The sequence below is a fragment of the Labeo rohita genome, chromosome 8, assembly GCF_022985175.1.
Source record: "Labeo rohita strain BAU-BD-2019 chromosome 8, IGBB_LRoh.1.0, whole genome shotgun sequence".
NCBI classification, from domain to species: domain Eukaryota; kingdom Metazoa; phylum Chordata; class Actinopteri; order Cypriniformes; family Cyprinidae; genus Labeo; species Labeo rohita.
The window spans coordinates 7,038,022-7,057,821 of NC_066876.1; the positions used below are offsets into that span (position 1 = coordinate 7,038,022).

At 36.1% G+C, this 19,800-nt stretch overlaps 2 protein-coding genes across 5 annotated transcripts in view; one reads left to right on the forward strand and one right to left on the reverse strand.

Moving 5' to 3' along the window:
* fkbp15b (FKBP prolyl isomerase family member 15b) overlaps positions 1–7,275 on the reverse strand; it is a 28,297-nt gene extending 21,022 nt beyond the window's left edge. For all 4 annotated transcript variants that reach the window (XM_051117064.1, XM_051117065.1, XM_051117063.1 and 1 more), the window contains exons 1-10: positions 7,073–7,275; positions 4,461–4,567; positions 2,061–2,139; positions 1,746–1,815; positions 1,590–1,664; positions 1,408–1,506; positions 1,182–1,331; positions 1,009–1,077; positions 781–924; positions 427–551 (exon numbers count right to left, since the gene is read on the reverse strand). In XM_051117064.1, the coding sequence (XP_050973021.1) occupies positions 427–551; positions 781–924; positions 1,009–1,077; positions 1,182–1,331; positions 1,408–1,506; positions 1,590–1,664; positions 1,746–1,815; positions 2,061–2,139; positions 4,461–4,567; positions 7,073–7,122 (968 nt within the window). In that variant the 5' untranslated portion in view covers positions 7,123–7,275. The remainder of the gene's footprint in view (positions 1–426; positions 552–780; positions 925–1,008; positions 1,078–1,181; positions 1,332–1,407; positions 1,507–1,589; positions 1,665–1,745; positions 1,816–2,060; positions 2,140–4,460; positions 4,568–7,072) is intronic.
* Positions 7,276–7,747: 472 nt separating this feature from the next.
* On the forward strand, positions 7,748–17,896 carry LOC127170055 (uncharacterized protein C9orf43 homolog). The gene is made up of 8 exons (XM_051117806.1): positions 7,748–7,860; positions 13,279–13,421; positions 13,537–13,699; positions 13,793–13,856; positions 13,926–14,038; positions 14,538–14,613; positions 15,909–16,068; positions 17,418–17,896. The coding sequence occupies exons 1-8, from the start codon at positions 7,856–7,858 to the stop codon at positions 17,594–17,596; spliced, it is 903 nt and encodes a 300-aa protein (XP_050973763.1). The 5' UTR covers positions 7,748–7,855; the 3' UTR covers positions 17,597–17,896.
* Positions 17,897–19,800: the final 1,904 nt, after the last annotated feature.

Below are 19,800 nucleotides of genomic sequence, written 5' to 3' on the forward strand. Positions count from 1 at the left end.
ACTGCTTGTGTATTTACCATTTTCTGGTAAATAAAATCTGGTAAATATTTTTTTCTGGTAAATATTCCTTAAACATTGTTATAATAATAGTATTACTACTACTAATAAAAATATCTTTACATTAAGTAGTATATTAATATATTTCTGACTGTCAAGTTAAACCGAATTTTTATTTTGACGGGTTGCTGTGAAGACCTTTAGGGTCTTCGTTATATGACGATAGTTTTCCACAAAAGAAATGGTAAAATGCTCATGAAGTGACTCTCAGAGCAGTTCTAGAGATTATGTTTATATGTTCATGTGCTCATATATTGAGGCGGCAGAGGCAGAAAACATCGCAAGCTTCACGCGTATATGTGTAGTAAACAAAAGCAGGGTATCGCGATACTTTTAAGTACCGGTATATCGTGCAACACTAGTGTTCACCTGGGTTTGCTGGTTGGGGCAGTGCTGAGGGGCTGGCTGAGCTCAGAAGGGGTCAGACTCTCCACGCTGGGAGCAGGAGACGGAGCCGCCGAATCTCTCGAACTTCCATCCTTTGCAAACTTAACCTGCATGTGCATCAAGAGAGAATACAGATGACAAGAGCAGGGCTCTCAAGGATCTCAATTCACACATGTCTACAACTTTGCAAGGAATGTACTGGTGCTGAGGATAGAAAAGTGCATCTTAGCACAGTATATTAGTATTAAAACATATAACGTCATAAAACCTCACAACTTCAAATGTGAGGAAGTAAGGAAGGAAGTAAGTGGAGATATGAAAGTGAGAATGAAGTACCCGACGGATCTCTGCTTCAAAGACCAGCGTGCTGTCAGGTGGGACGCGATTGGCAACGCCTTGCGACCCGTACGCGAGACTGGGGGGAATCACCATAAGCCGCTTTCCACCTTTGCGCATGTTCAACATGCCCTCCTCCCAACCCTGAGAGATGGACAGAACGAGCTTTAGACAACTATATGACTGATAATGATACATAAAACCCAGCCCAGCCAAGTTTCCCCTCACCTTAATGACTTTCCCAGCCCCGAGCTTCAATCTCAGCAGTTTGTCTTTATTCAGATTCGAGTCAAACATCTGGAGAAGAAAAAAAAAAAAATATATATATATATATATATGATATATATATATATGAAGCAAAATAAACAAATTATGTGTACACATAAATGTGACATTTTTACCTGTCCAATGGTGTTGTTTTGTAGGAGCCAGCCAGTGTAGGCCACTTCTAAAGAGTCTCCGTTCTCCACAGCCTGACCCTCACTGAGAACAAGATCCTGGATCACGACCGAGTCTAACGTACCGCTGCAGTTCACTTTGGCAAGACAAACCTGAAACAATGATATTACTGTGTAAGAAGCTCCTCATACAACACCACATGAAGAAGAACTTGTATAAAATACAAACCTCTTTACAGAAATCTGTAGCCGCTTTCTCTGATTCGAACATCAGCGACCAATTCTGTCTCTGATCATCGTAAAATGTGCAGTAGTTACTGGGCTGGACCTGAATGTGAGAGAGACAATTAGAAACAACATACAGCAAACAAACATGCTGGTCTGACTTAAATTATCTGAAAAAGAGCTCACAGTGAGGATGAAGCCGCTGTGGATCCTGGCAGCCGTCACCTGCTTCTGTTGACTGACATACAGCAGGATCTTGTACTGAAGAAGAGTGCAGACATGTACATGTGTTAAGAAAAACCTCCATTAGTCAAAAGAAGATTTGGATATGATCATTCTAACCTCTTTAGTTGTATTATTTCCAAGGACTGCAGCTCCAAGCTTGCCTTGCTTAACATATTGTCCGTTAACACTGCACAGAAAAAACACTGATCACTGCATATCTGTATTCATAACATTAGTTTGCAAACTCTACATTACCACAGACAACTTGCACTCAAGATAAATACTTGTAAACTGCACTTTGCTTTGAAAAACAGTTTTAAAATGTGCAGCATTACAGATCTGTACATATTTCATGCTTTATTAATTACACTTAAAATTAAATAACAAATAATACATAAAATTAAAAAGGCTCCGTCATCTTTTCCAACTTACTATCTGTAGGCATGTACTGCAGTAGCAAAGAGAACAGCAGGAGAGTTTGGAGGAGGTGCAGACTTTTGGGATTGGGGTCCTATAAAAACAAAACATGTCATAAAATGTATAAAAAAAAAGATAAATGATGGAATGTCAAAAAATTCTGCATTAAGAAAAGTCAAATCTGATACAATTTCACACAGAACAAAATTACTGGCACCCTTGACTTAATATTTGGTAGCACCCCCTTTGGAAAAAATAACTGAAATCAATCGCTTCCTATAACCATAAATGAGTTTCTTACACCTCTCTACTTGAATTTTGGACCACTCTTGTTTTGCAAACTGCTCCAGGTCATTCAGATTTGAAGGATGCCTTCTCCCAACTTTCTGAAGTGTGTTTGGGGTCATTGTCCTGCTGGAAGACCCATGACCTCTGGTGGAGATGCAGCTTTCTGACACTGGCCACTACATTGGGCCTCAAAATTCTTTGGTAATCATCAGATTTCATGATACCGTTCACATAGTCAAGGCATCCAGTGCCAGAAGCAGTAAAGCAACACCAAAACATCTGTGAACCTCCACCATGTTTGACTGCAGGGACTGCGTTCTCTTCTTTGAAGGCCTTGTTTCTTTTTCTGTAAACAGTGCCATGATGTCCTTTACCAAAAAGCTCTACTTTTGTCTCATCAGTCCACAGTAGGTTGTGGTTTTGCCACAGTTTTGGCAAACACCAGTCTTGCTTTTTTATGCAGTGGTGTCCTCCTGGGTCTCCTAGCATAGCGTCCCTTTTCATCAGATGGCGATGGATAGTGCGAGCTGACACTGTTGTACCCTGCATCTGCAGATCAGCTTGAATTGGTTTGGAAGTTAATCTGGGTTCTTTATGCACCATTTGAACAATCCTTCGTTGAAATTTTTTAATTAATTTTGCTCTTCCGTCCACGTCTAGGGAAGTTAGCTACAGTGTTGTGGGCTGTAAACCTCTTGATGATATTGCACACAATGGACACAGGAACATTAAGATCTCTGGAGATGGACTTGTAGCCTTGAGATTGTCCATGTTTTTACATATTTTTTTCTCTCAAATCCACAGACACTCACAGACTCTTTACTTTTCTTTCTTTTCTCCATGCTGTGCTCAAACTTTGTGTTGTGTGTCAACTTTTCTCCATTTTAACTGGTTGCAAGTGTGATTACTATATTGCCCACACCTGTTACTTGCCACAGGTGTGTCTAAACACAAACTACAGGAGCATCACATGCTTGAAAAGCAATTATTTCTTACAATTTTGACAAGGTGCCAATAATTTTGTCCAGTCCAATTTTGAGTTCTGTGTGAAATTTGATCAAGTTTGACTTTTCTTCTGTTTTTTTTGTGTGTTGTTGCAGTGCAAACAAAAACAAAAACTAAAACATTTGCAAATAGAACAATTTTCTGAGAGAAGCATTGCATTTTCTGACATAATTGCAAGGGTGCTGATATTTTTGGCCATGACTGCAAATGAGATGTTAGAGCGCATTTTCACAGTTTTAGCAGAAGCAATTAATTCTTAGAAAATTAAGAATATTGTGGTTTAATTCCTATCAAACAAGAACATTATGATTTTGGTTTGCCCGATGCAAACTGACATCAGTGGTTATTTCACAAGTGTATTTGTGCCGTTGGCTGATTAATATTGTTCCTTTAGTAAATCAGGTACGAAACTAGTGCATTCAGTGTGTTCCTCTTTTGGATCCTTAAAAATTAAACGCCTATTTTTTTTTTTTTTTTTGCTGTTGAACCCTCAGCTTTAGCTTGTAAGTTTGGTGTTGTCTTAAAAATAGTTTGCGATTGACTCTTTGCAGGGAATTTGATTGACAGGCAATCTGACCAATCATAACAAATCTGCCAAAATGAAGTCATAATGAATCTGCCATTTGTTCCAACACACAAACCAGACAGGAGAGTAATGTCGGGACTTAAAATTAAAAAAATAGTGTGTATTGACGTCTTTCTGTTGATAAAACAGGATATCTTCTGATGTTAATTCATGTTTATTTCATGCTATAACTAGTAAAGAGGAAGAGATGATCAGTTCAAGCTACAGTGATCTGGGACGACACATTAAAGAGCCACAAAACTGTATTTATTGTTCGATTTTTTTTTAAATGACAGAATTTGAAATCTGAGACTTTGTTTTAAACTGAAAGCAGCCTGCTCTGTCTTGTCTGTCAGTGTGTTGTCAGTTTCATCTTTGCACATGAGAACATGATGTGTGGCGTGAGAGCACCGTGGCTTGTCAGGCATAGCAACAGTAAAGAAGGGGGGGCAGGTCTTTGCAAAGGGTCAATTATAAATGCAGTTTTTATGCAGTTTCTAACTCCTTACCAAATTTGACTCCTCATGAAATACAGGCAGAGGTTCCAGCAGTCTTACCTGAGTTACCAGAGCTCTTGCGGGGCTGTTTGGGTGCCGTGTACTGGAAAGACTCGTTCCCCTGGCTTGCTGCCTGATCCAGTCCAAAGAGAGAGGCTAACTTTGCTCTGAAATCACAAAAAAGCAGCAAGTAAATCCACTATTACACTGCTCCGCTTGTGTGAGATCACATGAGAGTCTGAACGATGCTCAATTCTCAAATTAAAGCTAACCTAATTTTCACTTTGAATGACTTTTTGAGATTAAACTTTACCAGTGAACACCTGCAAATGAAAACGAAAAAAGTATGACTTCTGTAACGTCATCAGGAAGCTCCTTAATAAATGCATACAGCACTGACCCATGGATCTGCCTCCACTTGTAGTCATTGTCCTGCTGTCCTGCCATACTCAGCTGACCTGTTGCCTCATCTCAGCAAAGCTAAAACCTAATACCAGTAAATCACTCCAAGTTTCATGGCACTACATATCTGAATCCATGTAATATCAGTTCTCTTTAGCAGGTCTGGCAGGGTCTACAAACACACAGCAGCTCCTCGTGACTGTGTGAGCCCTGTTCCGATCCGGGACGTGTAACCACCAGCATGTGAGCAGCATTAACACGCTGACACTCCACCTCTCTGCAATCCTTCTTAACAGCTTCATATTACCCTCCAAAACATGTGGACATCAACACAGAATTGAATTTATAGATATAACCAGAGGGGAGCTAGTGGCCCTAAAATGTAGTAACACTTAAAAGGGTTTCAAACTGGGGTCCGAGGACCCTGAGTGATGTGTGAATATACGAAATGAAGTGTCCTAAAAAAAAAAAAAAGAAAAGAAACCCTATAAACAAATAAATAAAATATAGACTAAAATGAGTTGGCAAATAAATAATAAATCTAGCTATAGTATATAATAATATCACTTTTTATGTTTTTTTTTTTTTTTTTTTTACATTTTGAGAGAAAAAACAACTCAATATAATTTTTCATGGAATTTGGTGCATGCAAGTTGCTAATATTTTAATGGTCAAAAATTAAATGAAACTTTTATAGCTTGTAATGTAAATCACTGAGATCTTTTTAAACAGTATAGCAGACTACAAAGTTTTAATCATTTTGATAATTTAGTACAGTAGGCCTTATAGGGTTAATAGAAGCTAAATTTTCCAAACAATATTTTTACAGACATGAAGACACAGAACAAACTGAAACAGAGTAAATCCAGAAGAACTGTGCCAACGTCTCCAAGATGCTTCAAGAGACCTACCTGCAAAGCTACCTGAAAAATTTTGCGCAAGTGCACCTAGGGCAAAAGCTGCTGTAAACGCAAAGAATGGTCGCACCAAATGTTGATTTCATTTAGTTAATACAAGGTAATTGATAAAGAAAATCTATTTATGACAGCATCCTCATTTTACAGCATTTTTACACAAGTGCCTAAAACTTTTAACAGTGCTGCAGCTTTGCAGGTGGGTTTCTTGAAGCATCCTGGAGACTTTGTCACAGTTCTTTTGGATTTAATCTGTCTGAGTTTGTTCTGTGTCTTCATGTCATTCCAGACAGACTGGATGATGATGAGATCAGATGTCTGTGCAGAGCACTCGCTGTTGTCAGACTCCTTGTGCAAACAAAAATCTCACTGGATTATTATGATTAATGGCAAAATGAATGTTTGGAAATGTAATCTGATATTTCCTATTGACACACTACAGCAAAAGACAGACTTTAACTGATTTAAACCATTTTTTAGCTGATGAAAATACTAGTGGCCTAAGACTTTTGCACAGAACTGTATATATATATATATATATATATATATATATATATACATATATATATGCATTGTAAATTTTAGGATGGGGGTCTCCTCACATGAGAATCATCATATTTGGAGGTCTGTGGCATCTAAAAAAAATTAAAAACCCTGATTTAAACACTTAAAAATCTCTGAAGGTCTTGTATTACATAAAACAAAGTTAGTTCTAAGAAAACTAGCAGAATTTGTTTGAAGATTCCACTTATTTTAATACTTTGTTAAAGATTGTAATATAGTTTCTTGATGTTTTTGGGGTCACTATCAGTCCTTCAGTGGGGTGTGAGATTTTTGAATTTTTAGTTTAGAACTGATCTGAATATTAGAACATATTTAGCTATCTGGAAATCAAACCAAAATCAAAATACTTCACAGACTGAGATAATTTCAGTGAAACTGATTATATCAACACCCCAACCAAGAGATACCTTAATCAGGACTGTTAAAAGATCAGACATCATATGATCAAGAACGTCATGAGAGAACAAATGTAACACTTAAGTGTTGAATGTTGAAAATAACTCGCTGTCGAACGACTTGTCTGTTCATGTACTTTTGTCGCAACAAAAGTTTCTTCAATCTGCCAGCAGTAAGAAATCTGCACTGTATCTGCTACATGAATGTCCGTTATTAGCTGATGAGTGACACTCACTCTTATCTATGGCAGCTAAATATTTTTTCTTCCCCATATTGTCGCTGCATTTTAGTTTCGGTATTACACGTCTGCCCAAACTTGATTTAAACAGTGAATGTTGTTTGTCTGATGACTTTTGCCTGCAGGATTGTGTCTTTGTCCGTCAGGAACTAACTCACCCTCCAGTGGGAGACAGAAAGTCTCCGTCCTCGTCGTCTGCTGCAAACATGTCCCTGACTGATCTTCACACGGCGGACAGAGACGCCAGATTTCTTAATATTCCAGATATGAAGTAATGATCGCCGACATGCGGTGAGTAAATTATAACGTATAATAATTCTCTCCAGTCGCTTCCTGGTTCTGCTGGTGTCAGCTGACCCGCCACCTGATCACACGCGCTCTACGTCACTCGGCACGTCCACTCAAACTAGTCATAAAAACGCATTTGGAAAATCTGAAATAAGTTTAAACGTGATTATAGATAATGTGATATGTTCTTTAGATTTATTAATAATACGAAAGTCATTTAAACGAAATTATTAAATGGATATTAAATTTAATTATTGAATATAATTATTGCATGTAATGGATTTTCCTTTATTATTACTCATTTACTACGGATATTTAATTTTTCTTGTTAAAAACTCGTAACTAAATATTATTTATGTTGTTATGTTTTTATCATTATATATTTTTGTTTAATGTAATATCAACTGTCGTAAAACTATAGTTAACTGAAATTAATTTACGAATCTGCTTTATTTGTATTACAGATCTGACAGTTTGTTTTTCATAACAAATAGCACAGTAGCATTGCATCCGATTTGCATTAGCGCTTGTAAAGTGAAAGTAGGCTAGTGAACTGCTGCTGCTGCTGCTAAGCAACCGAACTTTACACAAGCAAAGTCACCCATTTGTTGACGCTTGCGAGGATGTACTCTGAATTTTTTTGCTTTTAACAAATGAGGTAAGAATATTAAACATATTTTCATGTTTCTTTCTTTTCTAGTGCTATTACGCCTGCTGTTAAATATGCACTTTGAGTTTATTAGAACAACAAAAAAATGAAACAAATGAAAAGCACAATAACAGGAAGTTCGTTTGTTTTGTTTATTATCGTCAATTTTTCTGTTTATGTAGTAATTCAATAAAACATGTGGGGTTTTATAGGCTAAAATATGGTTATAGGCTGAAAAAAAATACTCTTTAAAGTAATAGTTTTCCCAAAAATGAAAATTTGCTTAACATTTACCCTCAGGTCATCCAAGATGTAGATGAGTTTGTCTGTTCATGGGAATATATTTTAGCTCACCAATGGATCCTCTGCAGTGAATGGGTGCCGTCAGAATGAGAGTCCAAACAGCTGATAAAAACATCACAATCAACAAGTAATCCACCAATTGGTCCATCAATTAATGTCTTGTGAAAGGAAAAGATGTGTGTTTGTAAGAAACAAATCTATCAAGACATTTTAGCTTCAAACGAGATATGCACAGATCAAACACTATTTACAAGTGAAAACAGTCTAAAACAGTTCTAAACAAATATGGATTTTTCAGTGGATTTTGATGTGAGAAGACAACAGGGGATGGAGATTTTGGATGTTATACGTTCATTGATTTGTCTTTTCACTTAACAAGATGTTAATTGATGGAATGGAGTGGTGTGGATTACTTGTGGATTATTGTGATGTTTTAATCAGCTGTTTGGACTCTCATTTTGACGGCACCCATTCACTGCAGAGGATCCATTGTTGGAGCAAGTGATGTAATGCTACATTTCTCCAAATCTTGGATGGCCTGATGGTGAATAAAGCGTTTTCATTTTTGGGTAAACTGTTGCCCTAAAGGAGACCTATTATGCCCCTTTTTACAATATGTAATATAAGTCTCGGGTGTCCCCAGAATGTGTCTGTGAAGTTTTAGCATAAAAATAATACAATTTATATACTTTTTAATGTCAAATGCTCGTCTTGTCTTACTCTGCCTGGACTGTTTTTTTTTTCCTGTTCATGACAGTTAGGGTATATCGAAAAACTCCCATCTCATGTTCTCCCTCAACTTCAAAATCGTCCTTTATCGCTGTTTTATCTTTTTTGTTAAGGGTGTTTGATCTTCTTTGCAAGTTCACTTTGCAAAGACTGTGTCGGTACTTCTGCAGTGATGTAGGATGATTTTGAAATGATTTTTGAAGTTGAGGGAGAAAATACGATTGGAGTTTTTCGACATACCCTAACTGTCTTGAGTCAGAACACACAGAGTTCAGGCAGAGCAGGACAAGACGAGTGTTGGAGATTAAAAAATATTTAAATTGTATATTTTTTTTTAATTAAAATAACCGATTGTTTCGCTAGATAAGCCCATTTTTCCTCGGCTGGGATCATTTACAACCGCATTTGGGATCGTTTGAAGCCGCATTTAAACTGCATTTTGGAAGTTCAAACTCGGGGCACCATATCCGTCCATTATATGGAGAAAAATCCTGAAATGTTTTCCTCAAAAAAACATAATTTCTTTACGACTGAAGAAAGTAAGACACGAACATCTTGGATGACAAGGGTGTGAGTACATAATCTGTAAATTATTGTTCTGGAAGTGGACTTCTGTTTAAATGCAAATAAGCTGCTTCTCCCCGCCCCCTTTTCCACATAGGACTGTTTGCAGCTCAGAGCCTTTACAGCTCAGATACTCTGCCAAAAAACATCTGTTTGGTTTTAACCCCTTAGCATTCCTGTCAAACTTAACTCAATGCAAAATGCTCTGCGGTGGAACGTTGGAACACTAAGGGGTTAATTATCATGTCTATTGCACTAAAATCATAAGCGTAAAGCCATATCAGTTTTAACTTCTGATATAGGGTTTACTGAGTGCACACATCCGAAGCACATGCACAGAAAGCGGCTGTCACGGCATGTGAGTACTAAACTAAGTTCTCTTTCATGTCTTATTGCACTTAAACTGTCAAATACACACAAGCTTATGTTAAAAACACACATGAGTTACAAAAACAGTCAGTTATGTCTGTGAAGGTAAACAGCTGGGAAAAAAATCACATGTTTATATTAGATCTGTGTGGCAGCAGCGTAATATACAGTAAATACATCAATAAATCCACTGCTGTCTTGTCTCCTCTGAGGCTGGGACTCTAAATTATGAAGGTAAAACAGTAGCAAAACTGGAGAGCTTGCTAATTTGAATGTGAGAACTTGTAAAATTAATATTTGTATTTGTAAGTTGAAATTTATACTCACAGCTCTGATGTGAAAAGCTGCATCTATCGATTTGCACACACAGACAATACTCAGAACACCTGTGTTTGGAATTCGAAGTTGCAGATTAATAGTTACAAATGTGTAAAGTGTCATTCACATAAACAAAACGACAGGCACAATTGTGTACTACACGTTTATCTTTGCGCTTTACTTCAGTTTCGCTGTACAACCACAAGTCGGCACTCACAACCTCTCAGATCTGGCAGTACAACCTCAAATCCTAGCGCTTTGACTTTTGCTACTCCTTTTGCGATACTCCTGTAGCAAAACTCACCCCTGCACTTGTAAATGCAAACTTGAGAGAGCAGAGTCGGGGGCGGGGCTGGGGTGGGAATTGAGTCATTTTATTGGTCGATGTCTCACCAATGAACAACGCCAGCCACAATGCAAACATTTGTATGCATATTAGGGATGGGCGGATCGATCCTGAAATATTGATACTTTCGATACTGACGTTGAATCGAAAGGATCGATCCTCACATAAAAATATCGATTGTAAAGTGCATTTTTAACCATTAAGTTTATTTATTTTACAAGAAGTTTGGTTCATAAAATAAGCCTCTAAGATGAACAATAGACTATTAACGAAATATTGTGTAGGACAGAACTATTTCTCCTGCTCATCGGAACACACGCAGATGCTGTAAGACAGAACCAATCGATCACAGATAGTGTTCGCTGCTGACACTTCATTTAACATTGATAATAATCAGAAATGATATTTCTTTCTCTTCTTCTCATGGCATTGAAATAATAAAGCATTATTTAAAAAATGTTTCTTGAGAAGCAAAGTATATTAGAATGATTTCTGAAGGATCATGTGACACTCAAGACTGGAGTAATGATGTTAAAATAATTCAGCTTTGATCACAGATGCTTTTTAAATTACATTTTTCAAAATATATTACAAAAGAAATTAGTTATTTTAATTGTTCATTTTCCCAATCTTGCTGTTTTTACTGTTTTTTTTGTTTGTTTGTTTGTTTTGTTTTGTTTTTTTGTTCAAATAAGTGCAGCCTTTGTTAGCATGGTTAAAGACACATTACAAAGTCGTACTGACCTCCAACTTTTGAACAGTATAGTGTATGTGAAATATTTATTTTAATTAGGCTAGTTTGTGTAAGTAAATTTATTTAAACTGGTTGTTAAAAGTTAAAAGTAAAAAAATGGTTGTTATATTCTGTAATTGCTGTTTGTAAGAAACAATTTGTGCTAAAGTTAGGCCTTTAGGGGTACAACAGCCTGGCAGCTTTTTACACAAAAAAAGAAAGAAAAAAAGAACACAGTTTGCAACAGTAACCACAGTATTTGTAGTAAAACTGCAGTAGCAGCACATTTACCATGGTTAACACTCTCTCTTTTGGCTTGCATCCTTTTACCATGGTTAACACTACAGGAACATTATTTCAACCATAATATTTGTAGCAAAAACCATGGTAATAAAAATTAATAATACTAATACTAATAATACTACTACTACTAATTATTATTATTATTATTATTATTATTATACATTTTAGTACTTATGTAACCTTTGTACCTTATCTACCCTTAATGTGTGTGTACTTGTATGGTACTAGCATGCTCTCTGGCTTTTAGGGGTAAAGAAAGGTGCACCTTTGAGATTACTGCCCAGTAAAATCTAAAATACAACATTTTATTTCTGACAGTGTTATCAAAAAAAAAAAAAAAAACGCTTATGAAATGTTTAAAACACATGACTTTCAAATATAATGTTAAGTAAGTATAATTACTGATTTTATTCTTTAAATAATTTAAAAGATCAGTTTAGTTTAGAGGTATCTGTATCGGTATTGATATCGCCAATACTTGGCTTGGAAATATCGGTATCGGATCGAAAATAAAATACGAGGTAGTGATGGGTCGTTCTTGAACGATTCGTTCATTTTGAACGAATCTTTAATGTGACTCGGGACGAACGAGTCGCCTCGGGGAGTGATTCGTTCAGTCGCGCATGCGCAACATCCTATTAGGTTCTGTACTGGAATTAGTTCACCTGTTTTAGAGTCGTTCGTTCACCTTATGGGGCTGTCAAGTGATGAACGAACGACTCAAACCCGAAGACTCAAAAGATGAACTAATCAATTCTCCTTCCGGCTCAGACTGCATAGGTTAACATTACAGGGCTGTCACGTGATGAACGAACGACTCAAACCCGAAGACTCAAAAGATGAACTAATCAATTCTCTTTCCGGCTCAGACTGCGTTGGTTAGTTAATTGGGCTGTCACGTGATGAACGAACGACTCAAACCCGAAAACTTGTCAGATAAGAGGCGAGGTGAGCGAATCACAGACTAAAGACCCAGATAAACAATGAATGAATCTTTTCTGTTTCTTATAGCATTATAGTTTTGTCTTGTTTGTAGTGTGATCAACGTTTGTGTAAGCAGTAGATGTGTTAGGGAGGTAAAACGTAACATTTTAATTATATTTTGCTAAAATGAACGAAATGGACGAAATGACTCAAAAAAAGATTCGTTCATTTTGCTGAACGAGACTCAAAGGACCGAGTCGGTAAAATGATCCGAACTTCCCATCACTAGTACGAGGTATCGCCCATCCCTAGCGCGAGCTGCTCTGTGTAGTGACGTGATCTCGCACAAAACGTCCCACTTCATTGGCTGGCTCCAACCAATTAAACGACATTGCTGCGCTTTTACTGATATATAAAAAGCAGTAAAACTAATGATATTTCATAAAAATATTTTCCAAGCATTTTAAAAAATAGCTGATACATATGCATTAGGGATGGGCGATACCTCGTTGTGGCTGGCGTTGTTCATTGGTGAGGCATCGACCAATAAAATGACTTCATTAATATTAATATTATAATATTAATATTATAATAAAAGTGAAAATCTGAGTGGCTTGTTTTTTCACGAGCTTGCAGAGGCTTACCAAAAGAAAATTGCCGGGTTGTCCTTTTTTCACGTTTTCTGGGTTCGTAGATCCACTGGGGACCCGATTAAAGCACTTAAACATGGAAAAAGTCAGATTTTCATTATATGTCACCTTTAAGTCTTTCCACTCACAAGTCTGATCAGTTTCAATGTAGTTCTTCGAAAGCTCACCTATTTTCCCTCATCTTTCAGGGACTTTGAGGCCAGTGTGGATGGAGCTCACTGTTTCAGGGTGCTGTGTTCACACCCATGCTGCTGGGACACCGAGCGCCGCTGCACCAGAGGAATCAAACGCCACGCTCCAGCACGCGTGAGGAAACACACTCTAAACGATGGTCTGTTTGCATTGCATTTATGACCCTTTGTGTCATCTACATCCAGTCAATTATTAATTTTAATTTTTGCTGTGTAATGCTATATTGTTATTCTTGTTTCTTGTAATATGAGCAGAGGACTTTCCATCACTGAGTATTGTTAATGTCTCTGAATGGGCTGGACGGGGGAGGCCGATTAAAGAAAGGCCACTGTACAGTGCTGACACAGAGGCGTCTTTGAATGATGTCTCTTGTGTTTCTCTCACCAAACAGACAAAAGACACTCAGAAGATTAAGAGGTGAGGCTAACACAGCTCTGCATTATTGCATTAATCATCAGAGCTATTATTTTTCTATCCCATTATTCACAATCTCTGGTTATTGTCTGGCAGGGCAAATCCTTCCTTCCCAGATGCCGTGTTGCCTACTTCCAGAATGCACAACAATATGGTCAAGGTATGTAGTGGTGACATCCAAAATAGCAGTTTTCATATCTGAATGAAATAAATCATGACATGATTGCAGTTAAATACAGTTCACGTCAGTCCTTTGATGAGCTGCTCTGAGTTGCCGCAGTGTCCAGTGGTCATGTGGATTCCCAACCCGCACCATGAGCCTCAGTGGCTCCACCAAAACAAGTAGGCCTGACTACACAATAATTGTTTCCCAATGTAGCAACATGGTTATATAAATCATGTAAGTACTACTGCATATTACAGTACTTTTGAACCACTTTTATAAGATATTGATATCAAACATACATTGTAGGGTGAACATACGCCATCTTCTTCCCAGACATGTCCTGGCTGGGGCTTCTAAATTGCCTAAAATGTCTGGGTTTTGGCCTTGTTGTTTTCCTGTTGACTTTCTATCTACAATCCTTATACATTTGATTTGATTTGTTCTCTGTAGATCCCGCCCACACCATGATTGGCTGATTATGGACAATGCCTGCATGCTATTGGTTAAACTACTTTTTAATCGTTACCTTAACAGAAGGAAAACAAAGCCAAAATGCAGACATTTTAGGCAATTTAGAAACCCATACGTCATTTGCACATTTCAGACGCATGTAAAACGTTTTAGTTTTTTTTTTTAGGTTTAACTGATGTTTGATATCTTCTTTTCACCATAAAGGTCTAAATCTCCAAACATTGCTATAAAAGAGTTAGTCTGCCTTCCATCTTGTCAAAAGCCCAAGCCATCCATAGTGGTGAGTAACTAAGCAAGGTGTCTGATGTACTTACACAGCCATAATAATATGAAGGCATCAATACAGAGCCCTTTTTTAGAAATTGCTAAATGCAAAAGAAATATATTTACCAAAAAAGTAAAAGATTTTATATGTCATTTAATATATGTATTATTGGTATTAATATATTTGTAAGATATTCAGCTCCATATATATATATATATATACAGTTGAGGTCAAAAGTTACATACACCTTGCAGAATCTGCAAAATGTTAATTATTTGACCAAAATAAGAGGGATCATGCAAAATGCATGTTATTTCTTGTTTAGTACTGACCTGAATAAGATATTTCGCATAAAAGTCGTTTACATATAGTCAACAAAATAAAATAATAGTTGAATTTATAAAAATGACCCCTTTCAAAAGTTTACATATGCTTGATTCTTACTGTGTTGTTACCTGAATTATCCACAGTTTGTTTTTTTTTTTGTTTGGTTTTTTTTGTTGCTGTTTGTTTAGTGATAGTTGTTCATGACTTCTTTTTTTGTCCTGGGCAGTTAAATGCCTGCTGTTCTTCAGAAAAATCCATTTTTGTATTTTGAACCCTTTTCAGCAATGACTGTATGATTTTGAGATCCATCTTTTCACACTGAGGACAACTGAGAGACTCATATGCAACTATTACAGAAGATTCAAACACTCACTGATGCTTCAGAAGGAAAAACGATGCATTAAGAGCCAGGGGTGAAAACTTTTGAACAGAATAAAGATGTGTACATTTTTCTTATTTTGCCTAAATATCATATTTTTTTTCATTTAGTGCCCTTCAGAAGCTACAGAAGATACTTACATGTTTCCCAGACAACAGAATAAGAGAAATGCACCCATATATTTAAATTTAAAAAAATGAATGCATCGTTTTTCCTTCTGGAGCATCAGTGAGTGTTTGAACCTTCTGTAATAGTTGCATATGAGTCTCTCAGTTGTCCTCAGTGTGAAAAGATGAATCTCAAAATCATAGTCATTGTTGGAAAGGGCACAAAAATGCTAAAAAAAAAAAAAAAAAAAAAAAAAAAAAAAACACCTGAAGGATTTTTTTGGAAAACAGTGGGCAGTTTAACTGTTCAGGACAAACAAGGGACTCATGAACAACTATCACTAAACAAACAGCTGTGGATCATTTAGGTGGCAACACAGTATTAAGAATAAGTATTTTTTTGTTTTGTTTTTTACATTTTATGCAGCACTCCCAGTTTTCTGAAGCAGAAGTGCATTTGTTCATTCATTCTGTTGTTTCTGTTTGTTAATATTCAGGCTAACCTGCGAAAGAAGTCTAATGGTTGTAGAAGGAGAGGGGAGAAAGGTATCAACTCTACACTAGAGGGCGCTGGCAGCCCACGGTGGGTTGGCATTGGCTTTAATCCTATTCCCAAAACCACCCCACGTCACCTCTGTCGCAGCCTACTGTTCAAAGGTGAGCATAGATGTGTTTAGATGTGCTATGCTTTGCCTGACCCATATTAAATGAAATAATTTATCAGTTCTGTAATTGGAATATTAGAGAACTAACAACTTAAAGGAGAAGTCCACTTCCAGAACAAAAATTTACAGATAACTTACTCACTCCTTTGTCATTCAAAATGTTTATGTCTTTCTTTCTCCAGTCATAAAGAAATTATGTTTCTTGAGGAAAACATTTCATTTAATCTCCATATAGTGGACTAGGTGCACCTAAGTTTGAACTTCCAAAATGTAGTTTAAATGCAGCTTCAAATGGCTTTAAACGATCCCAGCCAAGGAAGAAGGGTCTTATCTAGCGAAGTGACCAGTCATTTTCGAAACAAATTGACAGTTTGTATACTTTTTAACCTCACATGCTCATCTTGTCTCTACTACGCGGATGCGTACGCTAATCCGGGTCAATACAGTTAGGGTATGTTGAAAAACTCCCATCTCATTTTTCAAAATCGTTCTACATTGCTGTTTTATCTTATATTGTAAAGGGCGTTTGATCTTCTTTGCATGTTCACTTTGTAAACACTGGGTCGGTACTTCTGCAGCGATGTAGGATGATTTTGAAGTTGGAGGAGAAAATGAGATGGGAGTTTTTCAACATACCCTAACTGTATTGACCCGTAAAAAAACAAGTCCAGGCACATGTAGAGTTAAAAAGTATAGAAATTGTCAATTTGTTTTGAAAATGACTGTTCGTTTTGCTAAATTAGACTTCTTCCTCGGCTGGGATCATTTAGAGTCATTTGAAGCTGCATTTAAACTACCTTTTGGAAGTTCAAACTCGGGGACACCACTGAAGTCCTTTATATAGAGATAATTCCTGAAATATTTTCCTCAAGAAACATAATTTTGACTAAAGAAAGAAAAACATGAACATCTTGAATGACAATCTGTAAATGTTGTTCTGGAAGTGAACTTCTCCTTTAATGGCACAGTCCACCCAAAAATGATAGACTGCGATCATTTACACCCCCTCATGTCGCACCAAACCTGTACGACTTTCTTTCTTCGGTGGAACAGAAGAGAAGATATTTTGAAGAGTTCTTTCCAACCATTCTGGGACTTTCATAAAATTTTTTTGTCCATATTGGACAGTGGACTTCAATGGGACCCGAAACCATTTGGTTCCAGCATTCTCCAAAATATCTTCTTTTGTGTTCAGCAGAAGAAAGTAAGTCATACAGGTTTGGAACGACACAAGGGCCGTATAGAGTATGATATTTCGTATATAATAAAATGTAACATAATATCTTTGCGTGTATGTCTTCTTTCCTTTTCTTTCTGTCTCTCCCACTCATCTATCCACAGATAGTGGGTGTGGATCACTGGATCAAAAACTGCCAAGCCTGACCACACCACACCCAAACCCAAACCCAAACCCAAACCCAAACCCAAACCAGAGCAGTAGTGTCAGTAGAGCCTTAAGCATGAGTTTAGGATCAGTAAAGTGCTGGAGAGGATCTCATACTCACGCCACACCAAGATGACAAAGGTTTTTAACTGTAAATGGAAAGTCTGTTCCATAAGTAGTCAGTTGTGTCCAATGATTCAGTACACTTTTTCTTTACAGTCTATTCCTATTTTATGGACTAACTTCAACAAATAATTAAAATGTAGCATACATGGTTTGTTTTTCACTGCCTGAATAGTTAATTTATTCACGAATGTGCATTATGAAAATAAACAGCAGGTGGCAGAGTGATTCAGATCCTAACTTGCAAAGTGACTAAGTCAAATTTAGAGTTTGGTTGGTATGTGCTATATGAATAGAACCACAATCAATTATGTTTTTGTTATTATGTTTGGTATCAATACTTGTATAACCAGATTTAGTATTTAGTTAAATTCACTTCTTTAACCTGTGAAGACAATGCTTTATGCAGTGACTTCTGAAAACCGGGCTTTGCCAACACAGAAATGTATAAAAATAATAGTATGTAAAAAAAATCTATAGAAGAAATAGAAAACAATTGTTTTAAAACTAACTAATAATTTAAAATACTACTATATTTTAAATACTATATTTGTGAACAGAAGGATATATTTAAAATGTCTTGGGGTGGGTTGCACCAGTAAAGACTAAGCTTAAATCTAAATTAAATCAAGGTTTATCTAATAATTCTGTTGCACCAAATTTTAAACTTTGTTTAAAAATAAGCAGAGTTACATTTAAACCATCATTTTGATTCTGGTTTTAATTTACATTTAAGACAACTTTAATTCTGTTGTTCCATTACTTTAAACTTTGATTTAAATTTCTGTAAACTTTAAACGTACAGATACTTAAATCATCATCATCATCATAATAATAATAATAATAAAAATAAAATTGCATATGATGCAAATTAAGCATAGATGAAGGTTTTAATCACAAAGTAAAATTTGTAATCAGATTTGTTAATCTGTGTTAGCAACTATGGTTGTTACCAAACATAATTGATATTCAGTTGCTAGGGTACTTGGAATGGTTGCTAGGCTGTTTCTAGCATGATTTATGATGTAGCACAAAACCAGTTAAAAACCAGTGATAAACAGCTGATTTATATAAAAAAAAAAAACAAAAAAAAAAACAGTGAAAACCACCTTAGTTAAAAAAAAAAAAAAGAAAAAAAAACAACAACTAAAACTAGCTGATTTAGCAAAAAAAAGTTTAAAACCAGCTGATCCAGTAAAAAATTAAAACCAGCAAGCAGATGTAACACAAAACCAGTTAAAAACCAGCGATAACCGGCTGATTTAACAACAAAAAAACTGCTAAAACTAGCTGCTTCATCAAAAAAGCCAAAAAAAAAAAAAAAAAAAAACAGCTAAAACCAGCTGATTTAGTAAAAATACATAAATAAATAAAAACAGCTCATTTAGCAAAAAAAAAAAGAGTTAAAAACCAGCTAAAACCAGCTGATCCAGGAAAATAAATAAATAAATAAAAAACAGCTGAAAACCAGCTAAATCCAGCTGATGTACCACAAAACCAGTTAAAAAAACTGCTATAACCAGCTGATTTAAAAAAAAGAAAACAGCTAAAACCAGCTAATTAATCAAAAAAGCCAAAAACCAGCTAAACCAACTGATTTTGTGAAAATACAAGCTAAAAACAGCTCATTTAGTTAAAAAAAAAAAGCTGCTGTAGGACAAAACCAGCAAAAAACTAGCGAAAACCAGCTGATTTAGTAAAAAAAAAAAAAAGCTCATTTAGCAAAAAAAAAACAAAAAAACAGCTAAACCAGTTGATGTAGCACAAAACCAGTTAAAAACCAGTGAAAACCAGCTGATTTACTAATAAAAGCAAAAAAAAAACCCAGCTCATTTAGCAAAAAAAGAAAAGAAAAGAAAAGAAAACAAAAAACAGTAAAAAAAATTAACAAATAAAAATCAGCTGAAAACCAGCTGATGTAGCACGAAACCAGTTAAAACCACCAGCTGATTTAACAACAGACAAAAAAAGCTGATTTTATTTTTATAAAAACTGCTTAAAAAACAGCTAAAACCAGCTGATATAGCAAAACTACAGCCAAAAAATACAAAACAAAAAAAAAAACAGCCTAAGCTGGTTGTTTAGTCTTAGCTGATTTAAGCTGAAAGTAATTGGTTTAAGCTTGCTTGGTCTTTCAGCAGCTAGATCTCCTAGCTTGAACAGCTAACACCAGCCAAAAAGTGCCCAAAACCACTTTAAAACCAGCCTGGTAGATCA

Bases quoted from the DNA above. Each gene is read 5' to 3' on its own strand.
- LOC127170055 (XM_051117806.1), top strand. The intron at 13,700-13,792 runs GTGAGGCTAACA...ATTGTCTGGCAG, and splicing joins GACACTCAGAAGATTAAGAG to GGCAAATCCTTCCTTCCCAG. The intron at 14,039-14,537 runs GTAGGCCTGACT...TTCACCATAAAG, and splicing joins CAGTGGCTCCACCAAAACAA to GTCTAAATCTCCAAACATTG.